The 19,958-nt window shown below is 43.2% G+C and overlaps 1 protein-coding gene and 1 long non-coding RNA gene across 2 annotated transcripts in view; one reads left to right on the plus strand and one right to left on the minus strand.

Annotated features, from left to right (window-relative positions):
• LOC144165298 (uncharacterized) overlaps positions 1 to 7,654 on the minus strand; it is a 54,391-nt gene extending 46,737 nt beyond the window's left edge. Inside the window, exon 1 of the long non-coding RNA XR_013321451.1 lies at positions 7,425 to 7,654. This is a non-coding gene — a long non-coding RNA (uncharacterized LOC144165298). The remainder of the gene's footprint in view (positions 1 to 7,424) is intronic.
• LOC144165297 (beta-1,4-N-acetylgalactosaminyltransferase bre-4-like) overlaps positions 1 to 11,327 on the plus strand; it is a 72,238-nt gene extending 60,911 nt beyond the window's left edge. The window contains exons 7-8 of the mRNA XM_077695415.1: positions 7,268 to 7,363; positions 9,072 to 11,327. Of these exons, the coding sequence (XP_077551541.1) occupies positions 7,268 to 7,363; positions 9,072 to 9,234 (259 nt within the window). The 3' untranslated portion in view covers positions 9,235 to 11,327. The remainder of the gene's footprint in view (positions 1 to 7,267; positions 7,364 to 9,071) is intronic.
• The last annotated feature ends 8,631 nt before the right edge of the window (positions 11,328 to 19,958 follow it).

Below are 19,958 nucleotides of genomic sequence, written 5' to 3' on the forward strand. Positions count from 1 at the left end.
CGTGCCTGGCGACATGCGCCCTTTTTGTCGAGGGAGCAGCTTGGTCACAAAACAAATGCCCCTATAGGCTTGCTTCGCTGAAAAGGCTTCTAAAGACGATAGTCTGTTGCTGCCCCTGCTGCATAAGACCTCGCATCTTTTCGTTGCGTTTTCTCGGTTTGTATTGATCCCTCATAATCCCTGCCATGGTGGCTTAAGGGTTGAACACCGCGTGATCTGGCCATGTTCATGCCTGCGGTGTGCCAAAAATATGGCAGGCGAATATGGTGGCGCCATGTGTGAACGGCCCTGCGAAACACGTTTTTGCATCACGGCCGGACTCGCCTCTCCACTCGAGTGCAGGAGGAGTAGAGTGTAGTCTGGCCGTGTTTTGCATACACAGGGCCACTTCCAGGTGGCGTTCCGTGCACGCGGATGAAGGGGCCTTGCGTGGGGTAGGGCACCTCGTTTTGCATCCCTACACTGGCTAAAATTTCAATTGACATGGCAGCCCAAGAAACGCTAGCGACTTTAAAACGAAGCGTCTATGTATTTTTAAAAACTGGGTAGGTATACGTCAGGTTAAACAACTGCCTTAAAAGTGTAATGAGGACAAAATACAAGTTTGCCTTAAAGTGTAATGAGGACAAAATACAAGTTTTTTTTATTCGATAGATTCCATGCTTTGTAGTGCCCCCAGCGCTTGTCTGGAAGCAAACAATGCTTTAAAATGAATCAACTTAAGTAAACTTTTGTTTCGTCCGCCAAATCGTGTGTTTTCGTGACAGCTACAATAATATCATATGTGGTGTGGAGCCTTGTTCACCGTTACTGAACCTACATGGCACCACCATACCGCCGCTGCCCGTGTCCTGCCTTCGCTTTGTTGTCGACCGTATTTGTACATGGCTTCCTTTTGTTATGGTAGAAAATATTTGTTTCGTGAAACATGGTGTTCGCTTGACAAACATGTGCACGTAAGATACCGTCGCTTACGCCAATCGGACGGTATTCTCTGAGACAACCCCAACGAGCTGCACTGCTGTGCACTTAAAACAGGATATTGGGCGCTGCACCAACAGCAGCACGCATCGGTCCTTGTATGTTTACGTGCGCTTTCGTAACTTCCACTGTTTACCCCACCATTCTTACTGCTATACAAAAAATGTGCCCTAAATGCACGCGAAAATAGCCTTTTCGGCAAGTTTATGAGCCCTTAAAATTTGCGTTTGCTATTACCGGCCTCAGACATCATAGGTTTTCTTGCGGGTAATGAGCTAGTGGGTCGCATGGCCATTCTCGTTTTACATAATTATGTTACTTATTTGTGAGACGTTTACGTAAAGGTAAGGGCAGTATGATTGAAACCAGGCAATCTTTCGGATGCACAAAGCATGGGTTTTGTCGGCATGGCCGCTTTAACTTTGGCTAGGTCACCGAATCGACGGACACACACAGAAACAGACGACAGCCCGACATTTGTATGTTTGAGTAGCCCAAGAAAGACTGTCGTCTGTAATATAGCTCCAAGGGACATGGGACGGCAGATAGGTACATGATCAGCCCGGTCACATGCACCAACCGCCAGGGGACGCGGAGTGGTGTGCCTTGCGCTGCATTGCGGCATCGGTGTCTATATTTCCCGGAAATGCCGGGAAACCGAGAACACCTGCATCCAGCTTGCAGATGTAGCGATAGGAAACATGGGATGCTGTGAAGATGTGGGTGTCAGCGGAAATGAGAGTTCTGTTTCAGTGACCGCCTTGGTTGGGAGCGGAGTGGAACTCAGCCAAACGGGGCGTCCTCTGTAGCCGAGACAAAACATTGTGCAGGAAAGGCACCTCTTTGCGCACCAATTTGACGCCATTGTCTTCCCATGGCTTTTGTTCCGCTAATAATAATAACAATAATCAATCAATCAATCAATCAATCAATCAATCAATCAATCAATCAATCAATCAATCAATCAATCAATCAATCAATCAATCAATCAATCAATCAATCAAGCAATCAATCAATCAATCAATCAATCAATCAATCAATCAATCATTCAATTAATCAATCAATCAATCAATCAATCAATCAATCAATCATTCCATGTTGATTAGAGTGCCCAGGAACAGCCGAGGCCTTGGTCTGGCGCAGTGGGGAAGACAAACTGCGGCACTATTATACAGCAGAAACCCACAACATAAACAGTCAACGAGAAGGACCAGCAAAAAAGCAATAAAAGTAAACACAAAGGATAATAAAGAGGTATTCTAACCAAAATTAGACGATTAAGAAACTCTTATGGCGGATCAATGGCAAAAGTATGTGGAACAATGGTCACAGCAGTTTTGTGAAGCAAGTATACATAAAAACATATTCGCAGATGTGCGCGAAAACACGAAGCTTCAATTAAACATGAATGTATTAAACAAAATACAGGAACTGATCTCTGAAAAAACAGCAACAGAAGATGAAAAGTACCAAACACATCACTGTGGCTCCTCGCGGCACAATAAATCGTGTGCGATGGAAGGTAAGTAGCCTACCGTAATATATGGCAAGTCAATGAAGCAATTACAGCCACAAAGTAACGAACATACAGGAAGTACAAACAAGCAACAAGAGCTATGAAGACATTGCACACATAAAAACGACATTAAAAACAAAAAAAAACTTTGCCGAAAAGAAGAGTAATTCTTGTATCGCAGCTAACAATTTAGTCAAAAACTCCCGAAGGGGACGTTGAAATATATCATGTTTCCCAGAGTGACAGTTATAGAGATGCAGCACTCTTTGGTGGGACGAACGGTTGTAGAGTGCTGCAGCATTATGGAAAGGGGGGGGTAAACCTTGTTTTTTGCTGAAACACGAAGGCTGACTAGTGCAAGTAGTTCCTGGCATGAGATAATACCATGAAGCAGTTTATGTAGAAAAAGAATATCTAGGCGGGTTCGCGAAAACTCAGCGAGACAGGTAATGGGACCTGGATACTGCTAAGGCAGTCTAGGGAGGCCCAGAGGAAAAACGATGACTGTATATTGACAGAAATTTGGTCTGAACACGCTCTATACGTTTGCTGTTAGAATGACAGGTTCCATTCCACATGACAGAGGCATATTCCAGTTGAGGAACACCAAGTGGTTTGAAGAGTTTCACGAATGAATTAGGAGACCGAAATCCCGTCAAAATCTGCACACTGCACCAAGAGAGCGAAGAGCCTGCCGAGTAAGTCGATCGACATGGGGCGAGAAAGTTAAGGCGCTGTCAAAGAGCACTCGAAGGTCTCTGATACCATCAACTCTTGACAGGGGGCCGCCGTCAATGGTGTAAGGAAACTAAAGGATGTTTGTTTTTCGGCTAGAAGATATGACCTTTTTTCATTGAATTAAGATTTAATCTATTCTCTGAACACCATTTAGAGAACGAGGACGCATCTTTGTTGAGGAGAAGACAATCCTCGGTGAACTCAATACGTTTGAGTATTTTGATGTCGTCAGCATAGATTACTAACAAAGACTTCTTTATTGTAGCTGATACAACATTTATAAAAATAGAAAACTACAGAGGGCCTAACACAGAGCCTTGGGGCACACCACTTGTTGTCCTGTACAAAGCGGAATTCTTGCCGTTAACACTCACTTAACAAAACCGATTGTGTAGATAACTCCAGAACAATGCAACGAGTGGTGCATCAATACCAGGCAGTAAAAGCTTATTACGTAAAAACGAGTGGCAGACAACATCGAATGCCTTGCTCAGGTCGCAGTATACAACGTCCAACTGGCCCCTCTCTAAAACTGCTGCAGGGGCCTGCTTCATGAAGCAGGCGAGATTTGTTGTTATCGACCTTCCCGATATAAAACCATGTTGGTTAGTTATAACGACGTTTTGTACAGAACTTGATAAGACTTGGTGAAGCGCTGTCTCCAACAGCTTGGAGCAGCAGGAAAGAGAAAAACAGCCCTATAATTTGTTGCGTCAGAAATCGTGCCTGTCTTTAAAGTTGGACGCACTCGAGAAATTTTCCACGTGCGAGGGAAAACTGTTTTTAGACAAGTATTGAATATATAAGTTAGAATAGGTACAAAAATACTGTCTTACGTTTTACAATGGCTGGAGAGATTCCGTCAGGGCCACCGGACAAAGATGTTTTCATGCGGTTTAGGCTTTCAAGAGCCAGCTTTTCGTCTAATAGTATAAGGCTTTGGCCTTGTATATGGTTTAACAAAAGGTTCATTTCCGTCTCATCGTGTTGGCCATATGTAGCGCTAAATTGCTGCGCAAAATAGTTGGTCACGTCATGCACCTGTTCCCCAGAGGAATTACCCAGGCTGATGCGATCACATTAGTTGGTTTTACGAGATCACATATACTTCCGAAATTCTGCAGGCTGGAAATTCACGATGCTCTCCACAGAATCTAGATAGGAGCGGTTGTCACGCTCATATAGACTTTTAAATATTTTTTGGTTAGAGCGAAAGTCCTCCTTCCATTTATCAAGTGCAGTGCTCTTTGACTTTCTGTGGGCGTGGTCCTTTAATTTAAGCGCTGTACGGTACGAAGTTCTGTGTAGAACCGATAGGGGTACTTTGAGTGGCTGGGCTTGAACTTGGAAATAATCTTGTCCATACTGCTTTTGACAACTTCAGCGAACCGCTCGACCTGCGCATCACAATGAGGAAGATCTTGAATTGCAGATCAATGAAAAGTACAAAAGAAGTCATACAAGCCAATGTAGTCCCCACGAGCATAACAGTAGCAAGATAATTCATTATTCTTCAACAAGACACTACGGCGTTGAAAAGAGATTGGAGTAGAAACTAAAAACGGATGATTTAACTTGCCGGGTTTAACAAGAGAAATACCAGACCTCGATACTCGTGCATTCTGAATGTTTGAAAAGCAGAGGTGTCAGATATTTCGGAGCTTTTTTTGATATAATTAAGTTGCATCATGGATGTGAAGGCTACGAATTTTAATGGCATGCTGGATTTCGGTTGCACGTGATAGTTGTAGCATTGAAAAGTAAGGGTACCCCATTGCTCACCAGGTGTATTGCAATCACCCAGGATAACATGCTGATGGTTCTGGTGAGATGCGAATACTGGTTGTATAGGTGTTAGAACCTGATTGAATGATAAAGGAGCAATATCAGGAGGAATATAAAATGCCCCCAGTAAAAGCATCTCACCTCCATTTAGTCGTATATGTAGCCAGACAGACTAGAGGTCGCCCTCTAGTTCATGAAGCCGTACACATTGAAAAGCATGCTGTCAACCGCAACTAACACCCCCCTTCCTTTTGCTTAACCCCAACAAAATCCCTGTCTTTACAAAATACTTGGTAGTTTGGTGGAAAATTATCCGAAGAGATAATATCACCGCAGAGCGAGGTTTCGGAAATAACAATAACATAAATACTTGAAGAAACTAAATTTGAGAAAAATTCAGACGCTTTGGTGCGAAGACCACGAGCATTCTGATTGTAGCAGTAGCAGTAGCTGTAGCTTGCATACGTTTCTCTTGCTCTTGCTGCAGGCTATTTCTGCATACGCTGCCACTTGTTATGTTCTCTGTTCTTTGTTTTTGCGTTATATTGTTTTATTTTTCAGCGAATATTATGGGCGCAAAAGTGTCAAGCAAATTCTTGAGGTTCTGCGAGCTATGTTCCCAATTTATCTGATTGTTTAACGATGGTACAACGCGGTATGGCTGTAGGTTGTATTTATTGTTTCTTCCCTTCGTTGCAACTAATCACTGGTTATAATGCGTTTTTTATTTTTGTCAGTATTTTTGTATAATGTTGTCTTGCCCCCCTCCCCCCTATGTAACACCCTCGCCTAGAGGGCCTTCAGGGGTACTCTGAATGAATTAATGAAGAATAGATGTCTATTCTATTTCTTCATTTTGTAATCATACGCAACATCTGTAGTAAGTATCATCTAAGGAAGCACCTTTCCTCGGAACGGTTTGAAAAGACAATCCTTAGGCCACAATGAGGGATCGGCCAGATGCTGAAAAGAGTAGTCGCTTACAGTCACGCAGAAGGAGTAATAGGGGTAGGAAAGCGTATAGGAGTAACAAGACGCAGGAGTAGGAGGATAATAGGAGGAGTAGCAGGAGGAATAGGGGAATAATCATAATAATTATAACAAACCAATCAATCATGTAGATTTATTGTGCCCTGGAGCAGCCGTGAGGTCTTGGTGCTGGCTCACTGATGGATACCAGTGAAAAAAAGGACAGGAAAGTGAAAGAAAAGAACACTTTGACAACGGAAAAATCGATTTTGTAGAATTCAAATTTGGCGCCCTTGGAAGACAGCCTCATAGTCTCTACAATGGCAGAAAGAGGGCGCCAGGAGTCCACTAGAAGTAGGAGTTCCTGTATAAACATCTCCCTCGCGAGGGGCACGATCAAATGCAGAGCATTTCCGGGGGCGCACGAGGTTAAGTAGTTTGTATTACGTTATTGTTGTTGCACTTGTGGCAACTGCTGACGAGAGAGCGGTCGTCAGCAGTAATTTGAATGAGTCAACGATATAAGGCGCATTAGTAGCGTCCCATTTTGTGTCGGCTTTGTGGTGCAGTGGGTAGAGCACCATGTACATTGTGTTCCGCCCGCAGGGTCGAGGGATCAAAACTTGGCGCCGGATAGTATTTTTTTATATAGTAGGGACAACGACGGTGCGGACTACAGACGTCAACGCGGGTGACATCTTGAGTCACTTAAATGCTCTGCATGCAAAATAGAAGAGTAAAAAAACCACTTTTACGTTGTATTTTACAGAGTATACCGTACAAACCACTTCAAAACGGAGATAGCGTATACACTACATGCAATGAACACAAACAAAACTGTAAGGATACAACAGAATTTGTAATTACATCGTACAGATGAAACAGAACATCTGCACACTACAGATAATCGTGTACTGGATCTGGGTGGTCTATTTGTCCTCATAGCGCGATATGGAATACTAAGTTCTTTGTTGGAGTAAATTTTGAGAAGCTTTTCTTCACTTTGAGAAACGTTTCTCTAAAGCGAACAGTTTAGCGCTGCCAATATTGGAAGCCACGTAGCCTTACTACACAAGTTCACGCTAAAGAATATAATAATACTTTTACTGACACCTAACATTAAGTGCAGTTTAAGCTTAAGACATACAGACCGTTATTGGACACATCAGTATTTTTTTACAAAAAGGTTCACAACTCCTGCATTTACTCTTTGCTACTGAGTGTCTGCATTGAATTTTAAAGGCGCGTTTTTCTGTCTTGCACCTAACGCTGATTTAGGCTTCACGGGTACAACTTGACCATCCACAGACGGCCAGCAAACGTTGCAAGGTACACTGGACTAAACCATGTTAAAAACAAACGTGTGGATACGTGGTAAGTTCTTGGTTTTGAAGGAACATCACGTTAAGCAAAGAAAACATCGCATTGTACTCACTTTTTGTTATTCGAACCCACACCGGTTTAGACTTGCGGATAATGCTTTGTGTATCTCCCCCGCAGTTGAAAAAAACAGAAATGCTACAGGACCGACAGCTTTAGTACCAGCACTTATAATTTATAAATTACTGTCAGTATATTTACTAAAGTTCTGTGAAAAATTATATTAGTAGGCTCTTAATCTCCTGTAAAAGAAGCATTTTTGCAATGGTAAAGAACGCAGCCTCCGAATGATTGAAACATTATTGTATATTTATTCCTGCATCATTTATATTTCGACCGCCTAGTTTCCACCGAAAAAGGAGCAAAACGCTCTGTATGCTCCAGAAATGCAGTATTTAAGCGGAACTTTGTTTCGATGTTTTGCTGTTTCTTTTGGTATTGTGTTTTCACTATGTCACCTCTTTCAAAAAAAAAACGAAACGTGATATTTCAAAGTAGTTACCGTGTTGGGTCGCTTTTGGAAGTGATCTCAGTCTAGGATAACTTGGTTGCTGCTGGCCAGATGGGCCCTCTCCACCACGACACGCTGGATGGGTAGGGCCCAGCTGGCGAAGCTCTCACCACTGCTGTGGTGTAATTCTGGATAGTGGAAACAAATGTGGTTTGTGTGGGCCTAACAAGGCAATTTTTGATATATTGTTGCGATAGGTTTTTATGGGAGACATTTCTTTTTGTAAGTTTATTTTTAATTGAATTGAAACGCACCAGCGCCAGCTATCGCGCTAGTTACCACAATTCCAGATGTTGCCGTATGTTTTTGACAACCAAGAAATTACAAAAAACTAAGTATTACCTGTACCATGGCGTACCGTAAATAATTAATTTCTTATGCTTTGGTAAGCTTTTAAGAAACTTTAAAGCGGATTCACACGTTGTGTATTGAATATTTTGCGTTAAGTCTATGCGGAATGGGTGTTTACCTGTTTCGAGGAGCCTTTTCGCTATTGCATTGTCTCAAACACGTGGTGCTACACACACATGCACATATCCAACCATCTACCTGTCCATGCATTTACCATTAGATACATGCATATTTGCATGAACGATGAAACTTTCAAAATAGTGTGGAGACGAGGAAAACTTCTGAGAAGCTGGAGGCCTCTTTTTGTGTGAGTAAAAGTTGCTGAGGCCACTATCTTGTCCAGTTTTTTATTACATACACACATACATACATACATACATACATACATACATACATACATACATACATAGATGCATACATACATACATACATACATACATACATACATACATACATACATACATACATACATACATACATACATACATACATACATACATACATACATACATACATACATACATACATACATACATACATACATACATACATACATACATACATACATACAGCAAATCAGAATGGGAAATGAAGAGAAACTAGACAGAGAAATAACAGAGAAACTAGAGTTGGCAGTCGCACCTGGCGGGCATTTTTTCTCCACTTTCTTTCCAAATTCTTTATCTGTTTCAATCACTTACCACATGCTCCCCTTTGCTTTCCGGGGTTTTGTTGACTGCCAACTCTTATTTCTCTGTTACATACATACATACATACATACACACATATATACATGCATATATACAGAAAATTGTTAACCGATCGTTTTCTCTATTGCAGTAGGCGGGCCCTTTACAAATGGAAAAAGCGATGGAAGACTGACGGACTCAACAGCGTTCAGTACAAGAGAGTGAATATTATTTTCAAGAAGCTTTACACCTGGATACGTGTAGACCTACGGCTCCCAACAGTGGTTATGCCGACGCCACATCGTGATGTGTAGTGAAAGTACAAATATTTTCATATAATTTGAATGTGAAACATAATATACCTGTTAATGAACCGAGGCGAGGACCGCGGGACCTGGGTGAATCCTTAATGGCGGATGGAAGTGCACAATGATTGTGATAGTTGGAGGCTGCTGCCAGGCTACCTCTTCTTCCTCTAATATTTTTAACATCCTCCCTGGCGGCCGTTAAGTAAAGGAAGGTTCACCTAATACCAGGATTTACTTTTCAGCGGTTATCCAGCTCTCCTGCCTTATTTGTAGCCAACATCAAAAACACCATTGTCCAATGTCCCTGAATGGTTCGTTGTAATCAGAAAAGACATCAGGTCCATGTAAGCCACGCATTGATAATTCATTCTTCTGTTTCCACTTATGTTTCCACCTTCTGTGGCACATGCGTTTCGGGCCAGGGTTCACGGCTTGTCTTGACCCTCGTCTGTTCTGGACGGCCTGGCAGTGTTCGTGCATGCTTCGTGTGGCATGAGCGTCGGATCGTTTGTCGTGTCGAGGAATTCACGCACTGCCTGGCTCCTTATATTGATAGAACGATCCTTCTTCGTGAGGCTGGTTTTTTATTTCTTGTTGTACCGATCAGCCGGCATTTGGTCACGTGCTTTGGTGGAGCCTTGTTTGGGGAAGTTTCGCCTGGACATCGCAGGCCCTTTCTGTTTTGCCATCTTTGCGCCCTTTGTTAGTACCTGGGGGTTTTCAGATCTTTCTTACGTTTTACCTTGGTAATAGAAATTTACTATGAATCCGTGCTGCTGTGATGACATCTGTTAGGCCTCTCTATGGGTGAAGCTGAGTTTCTTCTGTGGTTTCGATAGCTCTGCTGTACTTCTGCGTTAACCTGTGGTTTTTCTGGTCCTTCATTAGGCCGTTTCTTGCCCATTGATCTTGTCTTGTCGCTAAAACCTTGCACAAAAGACTGTAGGCGGTTCCTGCACAGCGTTCTCATTGCTCTGATTATTCGTAATTTTTGCGGTCGGTAATTTAGAACTGTTATCGTTTGGGTCGCAGTCGGGTGAGCGAGGAACAGGAACGGGTGCCTGCACTTGGTTATTCAATGAACTAATCCCTTGCTTGTAGGAAACAACTTGCCCACTGACTTCTGGCTCATGATGAGGTTCTTTCAGAGGCGTCTTTAAATCGCTGTTTTCGTTTAGAAGATGACTGTTCTCAGAAACCCGATTTGTTACGGTTACGATAACATCCTGCTTTTTCGGGGCTATTGTAACAATGTCATCGGCAAAATGATTTTCGAATTGCGGGAACAATTGCTCGATTCTAAATTTGGTTAACAGGATAACATCTTCAAATTCATAGGCGGCTTCATATCCTTTCTTTAAATCATGCAACTCGAGAAGTTCTTCAATCATGCTCTCTGGTTTCTTAAGAATTTCATATTTTTTCATTAGGCTTTTCTCGAGGCAAATTAGCTCACCGATTGGCGGGGTCTCGGCGTTTATCCGTGATTTGATGTCGTTGATCAGTGTGGTGGTGTCATTCCGGATTAAGCTTCTTCGCTTGCAAAGCGCCTCCATGTCGATGCTTGGCGGTGTGAATATCTCTAGGTCGCCGAGAAGAGTCATGGTAGGCGATAAACCTAAGCCGTTTCTTCCGTTCGCCCCGGCAGGCGTCCATTAGGAGTCTGTAGCGTTCGGGAGGGCGTCTGATAGTTAGTCACTTGGCGAGCCCTCTCTTGATCCTTAGGTACTCACGTCAACCTGCGGTCCGTGGTCAGCGCCACCTAGCTCCCCGCATCCCCTCAGTTCATGCAAGGTTTGTCATCCTCTTCTTGTCCCTGTCGCTTTAAATATGTAATAATACCTACTTTGTTACTTCAGGCGCGTTAAACGGGGTTGAATTCATAAAGTATACTTGGTCAACGAAAGCAAAATCACTGTAGCTATGAACGCGCAAGGTCAGCATTTCAGGGTGTTTCGTTTTCGGAGCATGTTCGCATCGTGATATCTTGTTGTAAGGGGCATGGATTGTTTGGTTGTCCCAAGTCTATGTGGTTGGGATTTACTTTAAAGAAGGTTGAACCATTGTTGAATAAATCAACTTTGCCAATTGTTTAGCGACACTTTATTCGAAATGGGTTTTCACCAATGTGGGTAGTAAACCTATAGAGGAACATCGCGATCGCTGATGCCCCAAAAACAGCGGCAGCATTCTAATCAGGCCTTACGTTACTAAGAAACAACCATGCATCTTCGGAGCCGTCCGCTGCGCAAGTGGTTACGATGAAAGCAAAAAAGTTTGTCTACGTTTTGGAGGAATGTAAAGGTCCCCGTGTCCTCGGAAGCAACGCGTAGACTTTTAGTTTTTCTGACAAAAACCAGGAAAGCTTTTTTAAGCATAAATAACAGCAATAAACATATCAGATCATATGGATATAAAACAGCGAGCAATTGTAGTAAATAGTCTTAATATGTCGGCAAAGCGCACCGCTTGGTTAAATGGAAGGTTTAGCGCAAACAAGACGAGGACGGTGGCAAACGTCCTCGTCCTCGTCTTGTTTGCGCTAAACCTTCCATTTAAGTATGTACCAACTCGCCCAACAGCACGTTCTGTTAAAGCACCGCTTGGATTTCAGCAATTTAATTTCTACAAGATTTTTCGAAGTGATGTTTTACTACGACTTCGTTTGAAAAAAAAAGATAATTATCCCACTGCAGTCTACAAAAAAACATCAGGGCTCGCTGCCTCACATCTTTTATTCCTGAATATAATGCACATTCAACAGAATAATGTTTCTTTGATATTGATGCCACAAGCTATATTGGTAATATTAGGTGTAAAAATAAAATTTCACGCATATGCACCGAAAAAATCAAACAACGTTCTTCCCATATCAACAAAAAACACACAATATTTCAATAACGGAAATTTACTACATATTTATTTCACTTACGTTTGGGCTAGTTGATTGTGGATATCGGAGAAAACGGAGCAGCCACGAGGATGAAAGAAAGAAAATAGACAGCGCACACGTTAACCAACAATTTGGCATACATTTCTGCGTTTTGCAATTGCAAAACGCAGAAGTGTCTGCCAAAATGTAATTCGCGAATTTGAGAATAATTCGCAAATGACGTGAGAACTCGACAATAAAAAAAAAGAAAAGAAAACAAGGAAATTGTACACGTTGTGTACGGCACGCAGGGCTACGTTTCGATACTGCAATCACTGACATGTACCATAAATGTATTCGAGTTCCTTTTGAAGGAATGCAACCGAGGGCAATATAATGTAAGCATCACCCTATCCACGATACTTAGCAGGGGTAATAATTCCGCAAGGCCGGGTTCACACTGTTGCCTTAACTCTCGTAATAACTTTAAAGAATTACCCCATTTCACTTTTCAGAAAACTGAACTGTGTGACACGCCATTTTTTGTTTTCATAGATCCCGACACGGCTTTTGCGTCGGTAGTGCAAAATTACCCTTGTCAGCCTTGCGTTTTGCGTAAGAATATGTGCCAATGAGGGGTCACACAAAAATCAGGAAGCTAATTAAATTCTTTTGTGCCCAAAACGGTGTTTATAACGTAAAAAATCTACGTTACTTCTCTCGTTTATTGCACATTGAAACATATATATTTTTCCGCGGTTGTTGCACTTGGTGTTTTCCAAGAAAGAGCCCAGTGCACCTTCTGCTTGAAGTGACGTTATCAAATTTCGAGCTTTTTATAGTAGCACAATATTTTTTATGTGCCTCTGTCATTCAAGAAAATAATTTCTGTTTCAAATTACCCGATAGCGAGAACACCTTGGCCCAGCTTTTGACTTAGCGCCTGCGTTTTCTGTACCGGTGTCTTCTTTTCTCCGTAATATGAATGAGCGCTTGGACCACTCGCCCTTGTCGGTGTCCAAGCTGAACTAAATAGTGCATTTCAAAGGAGGTGAATAAGGCTGCTATAATGACCTTCCTTTTATCCAGTTTATGTTTTGGAAGAGCATTTTTTTTCTTCGTTTGCAAAGAAGGGACGCATATTTAGGCCTCTAGATTTTGCCCGTACAATACTACAGGAAAACCTCGCACTCAAGCGGCCGAATATTTCGTTGCCTTTTGGGCTGTACATGGCACCAGCAACGTTTCAACGCGTCATGGATGCTGTGCTAGCTGGCCTTAAGTGAACACCTGCCTTGTCTACCTGGACGATGTTCTAGTAATTACTAGGAGTTTAAAGAATAACGTCGCAATTTTGTGGTCGCAACTGAAGCCATTTTGCGTACGACGAAGTCACGTTTTTGAGCCACGTGGTCAGCGCCGAGTTAGTTCTGCCTGACTCCGCAAAATCTTTAGCCATAGCCATTTTTTTCAAGAACAAAGGGCAAGAAAGGCGTGAGAAAATATCTCGGACTTTGCGCTTTATTGGCGGTGCTTTGTCAAAAACTGCAAAAATCGCCAAACCACTCGCACCCCTAACGACAGAGTTCAGTAATACTTCAAGAAAGCATAGCTGAACGCTTTTGGCGGGCTTCAAATCGCTTACAGCGGCCTACAGTTTCTGCGCGTATCAAAGAATAAGGTTAGACAGAAATGCATACGGACGCGAGTTGCGTAGACTTGGGTGCTCGTAGAAAAGCAGAACCGCTACAAAACTGTAATCGCTTACGCCAGGCGCGGCTATCAAAATAAGAGAGAAACGTTTCGGCTTCTAAAAACAGTGCCCCGCCATAATATGGGTCATTTCTAAAATCTGCCTATGTCAGCGGTAGTCAGATTAAGGTGGTGAGAGACCAGGATGCACTGTGTTGGCTCGCAAAATTAGAGGACCCCTCTTGGTAGGTTTAACGATGGATCCTGTGCCTGCAGGAAGTCGACTTGACCATCGTTTACAAATTCGACAAGAAACACTAGCACGACGACTGCCTACCACGCGTCCTTTTTCACCCACCGCCAGCGGACTCAGATGAAGATGCCGACTTTTTGGGCATCGTGATGCAAAGTGCCCTACCCGCCGAGCACCGAGAAGCCGATTCCGATCTGCGCCTCATGATGGACCATTTCGAAAGACGCAAGGTCGCCGGGCCAAGGGCTTTTAAATGCAAATCTGGTGCGATCTGCCTGAAAAACGTCTACCATAGAACATGAACTACGTGCCTTTTTGTTATCCCTGCTGGTCTGTGCAACAAAATCTTGAAAGGTGCAACGACCCAAAAACATCAGGGCACCTCTGCACTGCAGGCACAACCGGGAATAGCAGGATGAAATATTAGTGGCCCAACCTTACATCCGGCGTCATTCATTACGTACGGAGCTGTCCCCACTGACAGGTTGCAGCGACTCAAAACGCCACCTACGATACTCGCCGGACTCCTGCTGCCGATCGCCGTACATTTAACGCCCTACCAACAAATCCGAAAAGACTGTATTGGTCCGTTACCTACGTAAGAAGCCGGGACCAATTACAAGCCGCCGCGACACGGATCACAGAAGAACATCGGCGCACCAATTCCAAACAAATGAACTAACCGAAGGACTGAGAAAGACGATTGTGAATGCCGTGTCTGTACGTCGGCGTAGAGCATCACATATGGGTTGAATTTATCCATTACGTCAGTTTTGCGTATAACACAGCTATCCAGGAAACTACCAGGATGACTCCATCCGAGATTGTCTACCGAAGACTTCCGAGTAGGATGCTAGATGCCATGCTCCCTCATGTCGAATACGATTACCTCAACGCCACCCTAAAAGGATACATACAGCGCGTGGAGGAAGCTCTCCAGCTTGATTAAGTTCGTAACCCAACCAGCAGCTGATAAAGTAGGGACGCTTGAACCACTGACGACGAGACGTCGAGTATAACCCAGCTGATCTTATTCTGGTTTGGACCCTAATCCGACAACGCGTACTTAGTGAAAATCTTCCACGATTTTATTTGGAACCTTACAGACTGCAACGACGTTTTTAGGTATTTCTTTTTGAGGTGGTAACCGAAAGGGAATCAAGCACAATGGCGAAACGCCCGCGATATATTGTCGTCCAAGTGGCTCGCCTCAAGCCTTACCACGCCCGACGAACGAGTTTTTACCTGGACAAATAAGTTATTTTATCATCTTTTCGTTGCTAATCATGGTCATCATAACCGGCCTATCTGCGCTCACTGGAGGGCAAAGGCCTCTCACATTAAACTCGAATTATCCCATTCCTATGCTAACTGCGACCAATTTATCCCTGCAAACTTCTTGACATCATCTGCCCATCTAACTTCCGGCCACCCCCTGCAACGCTTTCCTTCTCTAGGAATCCTCTCTGTTACACTTAAATACAAACGGTAATGTTGCCTTCACATTACTTGCCCGCCCACGTCCATTTCTTCTTAAGTTCTACTAATATGTCGTTAAAACACGTTTGTTCAATGGCCCACTGTCCTCTCTTCTTGTTCCTTAATGTTACACCTATTATCTTCCGCTCCATTGCCCGCTGAGTAGTTCTCAATTTAAGTTGAACCCTCTTAGTGAGCCTACAAATTTCTGCCCCGTGGGTGAGTACCGGGAAGATACAGCTTTCATACACTTTCTACTTCAGAGACCTATTCTTTGTATAATACATAAGAAATGTGGAATTGACTTTGCTTTGTGCTATTTCTCTATTACGATTGTGCTATCATGCTGAAATTTGTGAATAGACCTGTTGTTATGTACGCTGTAAATCGGGTGGATGAGGCCTCTGTCAGGCCATGTTCGCCTTTAGTCCCAACCTCCCCTAGGTTTTTGCCAAGAAATAAAAAATCAAATAAAAAAAATGGTAGACTGCCATTCATTATCTGAGATTGTCTGCCGTATGTATTCCACCCCATTCTTATCTTTTTAATTATCTCTGCCTCACGGTTGCGATCCGGGGTCACAACTTGTCCTAAGTAGATATTTTCGCTTACCACTTCCACTGCCTGGCTACCTATCTCAAACCGCTGTGGTGTCCTGAGGTTAATAATCTATAATGATGTTTTCTGCATATCAATTTTCAGGCCCACATTTCTACTCGGTCCAGTGCGGAAAGCATGCTTTGCAATTCGCGAGTTACTTAGAAAGGTAGCGTCATCAGCAAATCTGAGGTTACTGAGGTATTCTCCATTAACCCTTACTTCCACCTGTTCCCAATCCAACGTTCTGAATACTTGTAAACGTGCTGTGAATAACAATGGAGAGATCGGGTCCCCTTGTCTGACGCCCTTCCTTTTAGGTATTTTACTGCTCTCCTTAAGAAGGACGATGGTAGCTGTGGACTCATTCTAGATATCCTCTAGTATTCTTACTTAATGCTCATCTACTTCCTGGTTCCGTAATGCCTCAATGACTGCTGAGGTTTCGACCTAATAAATGCTTTCTCATATTATATGAAGGCTATATATAGGGGTTCAGTATACTCAGCGCTCTTCTCTATCCCTTGAGTGATCGTGTTAATATGGCCCATTGTTGAATAGCCTTTACCGTACCCGGCTTGTTCTTTTGGTTGACTGAAATTTAAGGTTGCAGAAATTCTGTCAGCGATTATCTTGGTTGGTACCTTGTAGACTACTGACACTAAGCTAATCGGCCTGTTATTTTCCAAGTCCTTCATGTCACCTTTCTTATGGAGTAGGATCATGTTAGCGTTCTTCCAACATTCCGGTACACTTGTGTTCATGAGGTATTGCGTATACAGGTTTGCCAGTTTTTCAAGTATCATTTCTCCGCCATCCTTCAAGACGTCTGCTGGTATCGGATTCTTACCAGGTGCTTTGCCCGCTTTCATTTCTTTCAAAGCCTTTCTTACTTCTTCGCTCGTTACTGGTGGGATGTCTATCTCATCTGAACTACTTTCTCATTCGGCAGTATCCTTGATGTTTCGATTACTGTACAGATCCCTATGACTGTGACCATTTTATCCCTATTTGTGATGACATTGCCTGGCTTGTCTTTAGGTGCATACATCTGATTTTTCCCCATTCCAAGACGCCTCTTCACTGCTTTCAGGCTATCTCTGTTGTTTACAGCGTATTCTATCATCTCCTTATATACTTCATAGAGGGGGTGTAATGGTCCGAGACATGCCCTTTTTATTTGCTCATTTGTTTTGTTTTTGATGTCCAGGGCCACCCGGCCTAGTTATCCTGTTTGGATAGAAACGCCTGTATCCTTACCTTTCGTTTGTACGCTGCGTACAAATCTCGCTTTGTAGAAAGGTGCTCGCCCTGTTATCACACGGCAAATGTTTCTACGTTGCTGTTGTTCTCGATCTGATTCACTTATTTTAAAAATACTTACACTGAAAGATGAAGGTTCCCAGAACAAATGCTGGGACTTTTCATTTACCGACATCGCCTGCGTATGTTACTTTCGTTACTGCTCTTTCGCCGCTGGTGTATTACTTGAGTTTTATACCGAGCAACAGTTCGGTCCAATACAGGTTTTTTCCTTGACGATATCCGCGGCGTCCTTGGCTACAAAACGACATAATCAGTATATAGGGGGTGAATAGCCTGCGGCTTTCTCTTTCAATTCTGTACATTCCATTACTACAATTACAACTTCGGTGATTAAACTGCAAGGGGACAATATCTCAGATACGAACAATTAAATGTATAACTAACGAGAGTGATTACAACACTACACTGCGATTTGTAAGAATTGGGGCATGTCAGTTTTTTAATGCTTGAAAACGTATTTCATTGCAGTCCGTTTTTTGTAATCGGAGGCGAAAGCCAGCACTTCTTCCTCAAACAAGCAAATGTTCGGAAGACCTTCCATTCGCCTTCTTCAAAACAATAGAGGTGTGCGGAAGAAATCCGGTCACGACTTCGTAGAACCCGGCCGAACTGGTCCGTCGTCCTACTCTATGCTTTCACTGGAAGCAACCCGTTCTGAGCTTTTGATCTGCCACATAATGCCATCATCAGTTAGCACACCACATATCCCTACAGTCACGTCGACGTGGACATAATTCGATGAGAAGACACCTTGCAAACGTCCCCCTTGCGGGTTTTGAGGTGGTTTTCGCCGATTTTTCTTTCGCTCTGCGTTCTCCTTCCCGTTACGGAGGCGACGCAGCACCTCTGTAGGCGACGGGTGGGTTCCTGTATCCACATACCACAGTCTAGACGCCTCGGCAGCGGCGCGTAACGAGAATTCTGTATGGTGGAGCCTACTAACGCACGAAATAACGGGATTTTTTATCCATCAACTACTCTGAACCTTAGCTGCACCACGTAGTGCAGTTCGATAAATCCACAATTTTGAATGAATTCGCCTTCTACGCAGCTCCGTTAAATGTTCACTCTGATGCTAGTACGGTACATCTAGGGCGAGTACAAATATCTGTGAAAAGGGGTAGTCTTGAATGTCGTAGGCGGAAAACAATGAGTTGTTCCTGGAGTTTTGGCACAACATCATTGGCACGGCTAAGCGCGCCATCTTAACGGTGACTTTTGCGGACTCAATACGGGGACACCGAAAAAGATAGCACACCGCTTGTCTTCGTGTCATCTTTTTGTTCAACGTATCCAGTGTACAAAAGTTACCGTTAAGATGTCAAACGGACTAGCCCCCCTTTTCGTGTTATTAGGCGTGCCAGTAAACCTTTATTTATTTATTTATTTGTTCACAATACCCCTAAAAGCCCCCGTGAGGGGGTATTACATAGGGGGGTTACATAGCACACGTGTTGTATTAGCGCAGTAAACTGGAAAAAATAAATAAAAAGAAGCAGCAATGTTCACACTGCAAACGCAAATAGATACACATTGTAAACTTGAAAAAGTGATAACGCAGTAATCAAATCATTATAGCAAACAAAAAAGACAGGAATATAATACAGATGGTTGAAATTCAAGCACGACACGATGTACAACCTATCAGAACAACAAGAACAAAAATAAAATACCGAGCAACAATAAAAATGTTCAGTGCACAATTTCAAGGACGGAAAAAAAAATCCAGTAAGAAGAGGAAAGTGCTAGGATAGCTGCTGAATTATTTCCCGTTTCCTTGTGTACATTGCAGTGGTTGCTTTAGACGAATATCTGCCTTTCCCCCTTGGCACAATGCCTATTTCCAGTCTTCCGCTCTTTCTGAACGCTCTGTAGACACATACGGCCTCGGCGAGATATGCGGGAGACCTCCGCTTGGTGATTCCGTCTTGCGTTCGACTTCCCACTATCGTTCGTTCTCGGACGTTTTTTCTTTCGTACAGAGGCTTGAGGGTTTGTCCGCGTATCTGATTCAGGTACAGAATTATTATGGTCGATCGTAGCCGTTCTTGTCCCTCCTAATGTCTGAAGGAACAGCTACATGGTATTCGTCATGTACAAAGTAGGCGTAGGAATTGCGAAGACATGCGGCTACCGTCACTGTCGACAATGAAAGCCAAGAATTTAGACTTCCCTTTATGGTCGCCTTTTCAGAAACCCTTGCTGCTGTCATTCTCCCAAGCGTCTAAACGAAAGACAAAAGGAAAAAAACGAAAAATAAAAGAACAAAGCATCGTTTGTGAAGCAGGTGAACAGGGAGCAGCTGCTAGTGGAGCGCAGCAGGCCATGGAGAAAAAGACATGCGGAGTCGAAAACCTGCTTTTGTTTTTAGCGGCTTCCAAAATACACAGAGTGCTCGACAATAACGGAACCAGCGCACACCCTAGACTTTAAATATTTGTGAAGCAAGTCGTGTATCATCGGCGGTATCAACAAACGGCTGGCTCCAGCTGCAAAGCAAAACTGCCACTA

The sequence above is a fragment of the Haemaphysalis longicornis genome, unplaced genomic scaffold (genome assembly GCF_048455015.1).
Source record: "Haemaphysalis longicornis isolate Haplotype H1 unplaced genomic scaffold, Haemaphysalis longicornis Haplotype H1 scaffold_14, whole genome shotgun sequence".
NCBI lineage: Eukaryota > Metazoa > Arthropoda > Arachnida > Ixodida > Ixodidae > Haemaphysalis > Haemaphysalis longicornis.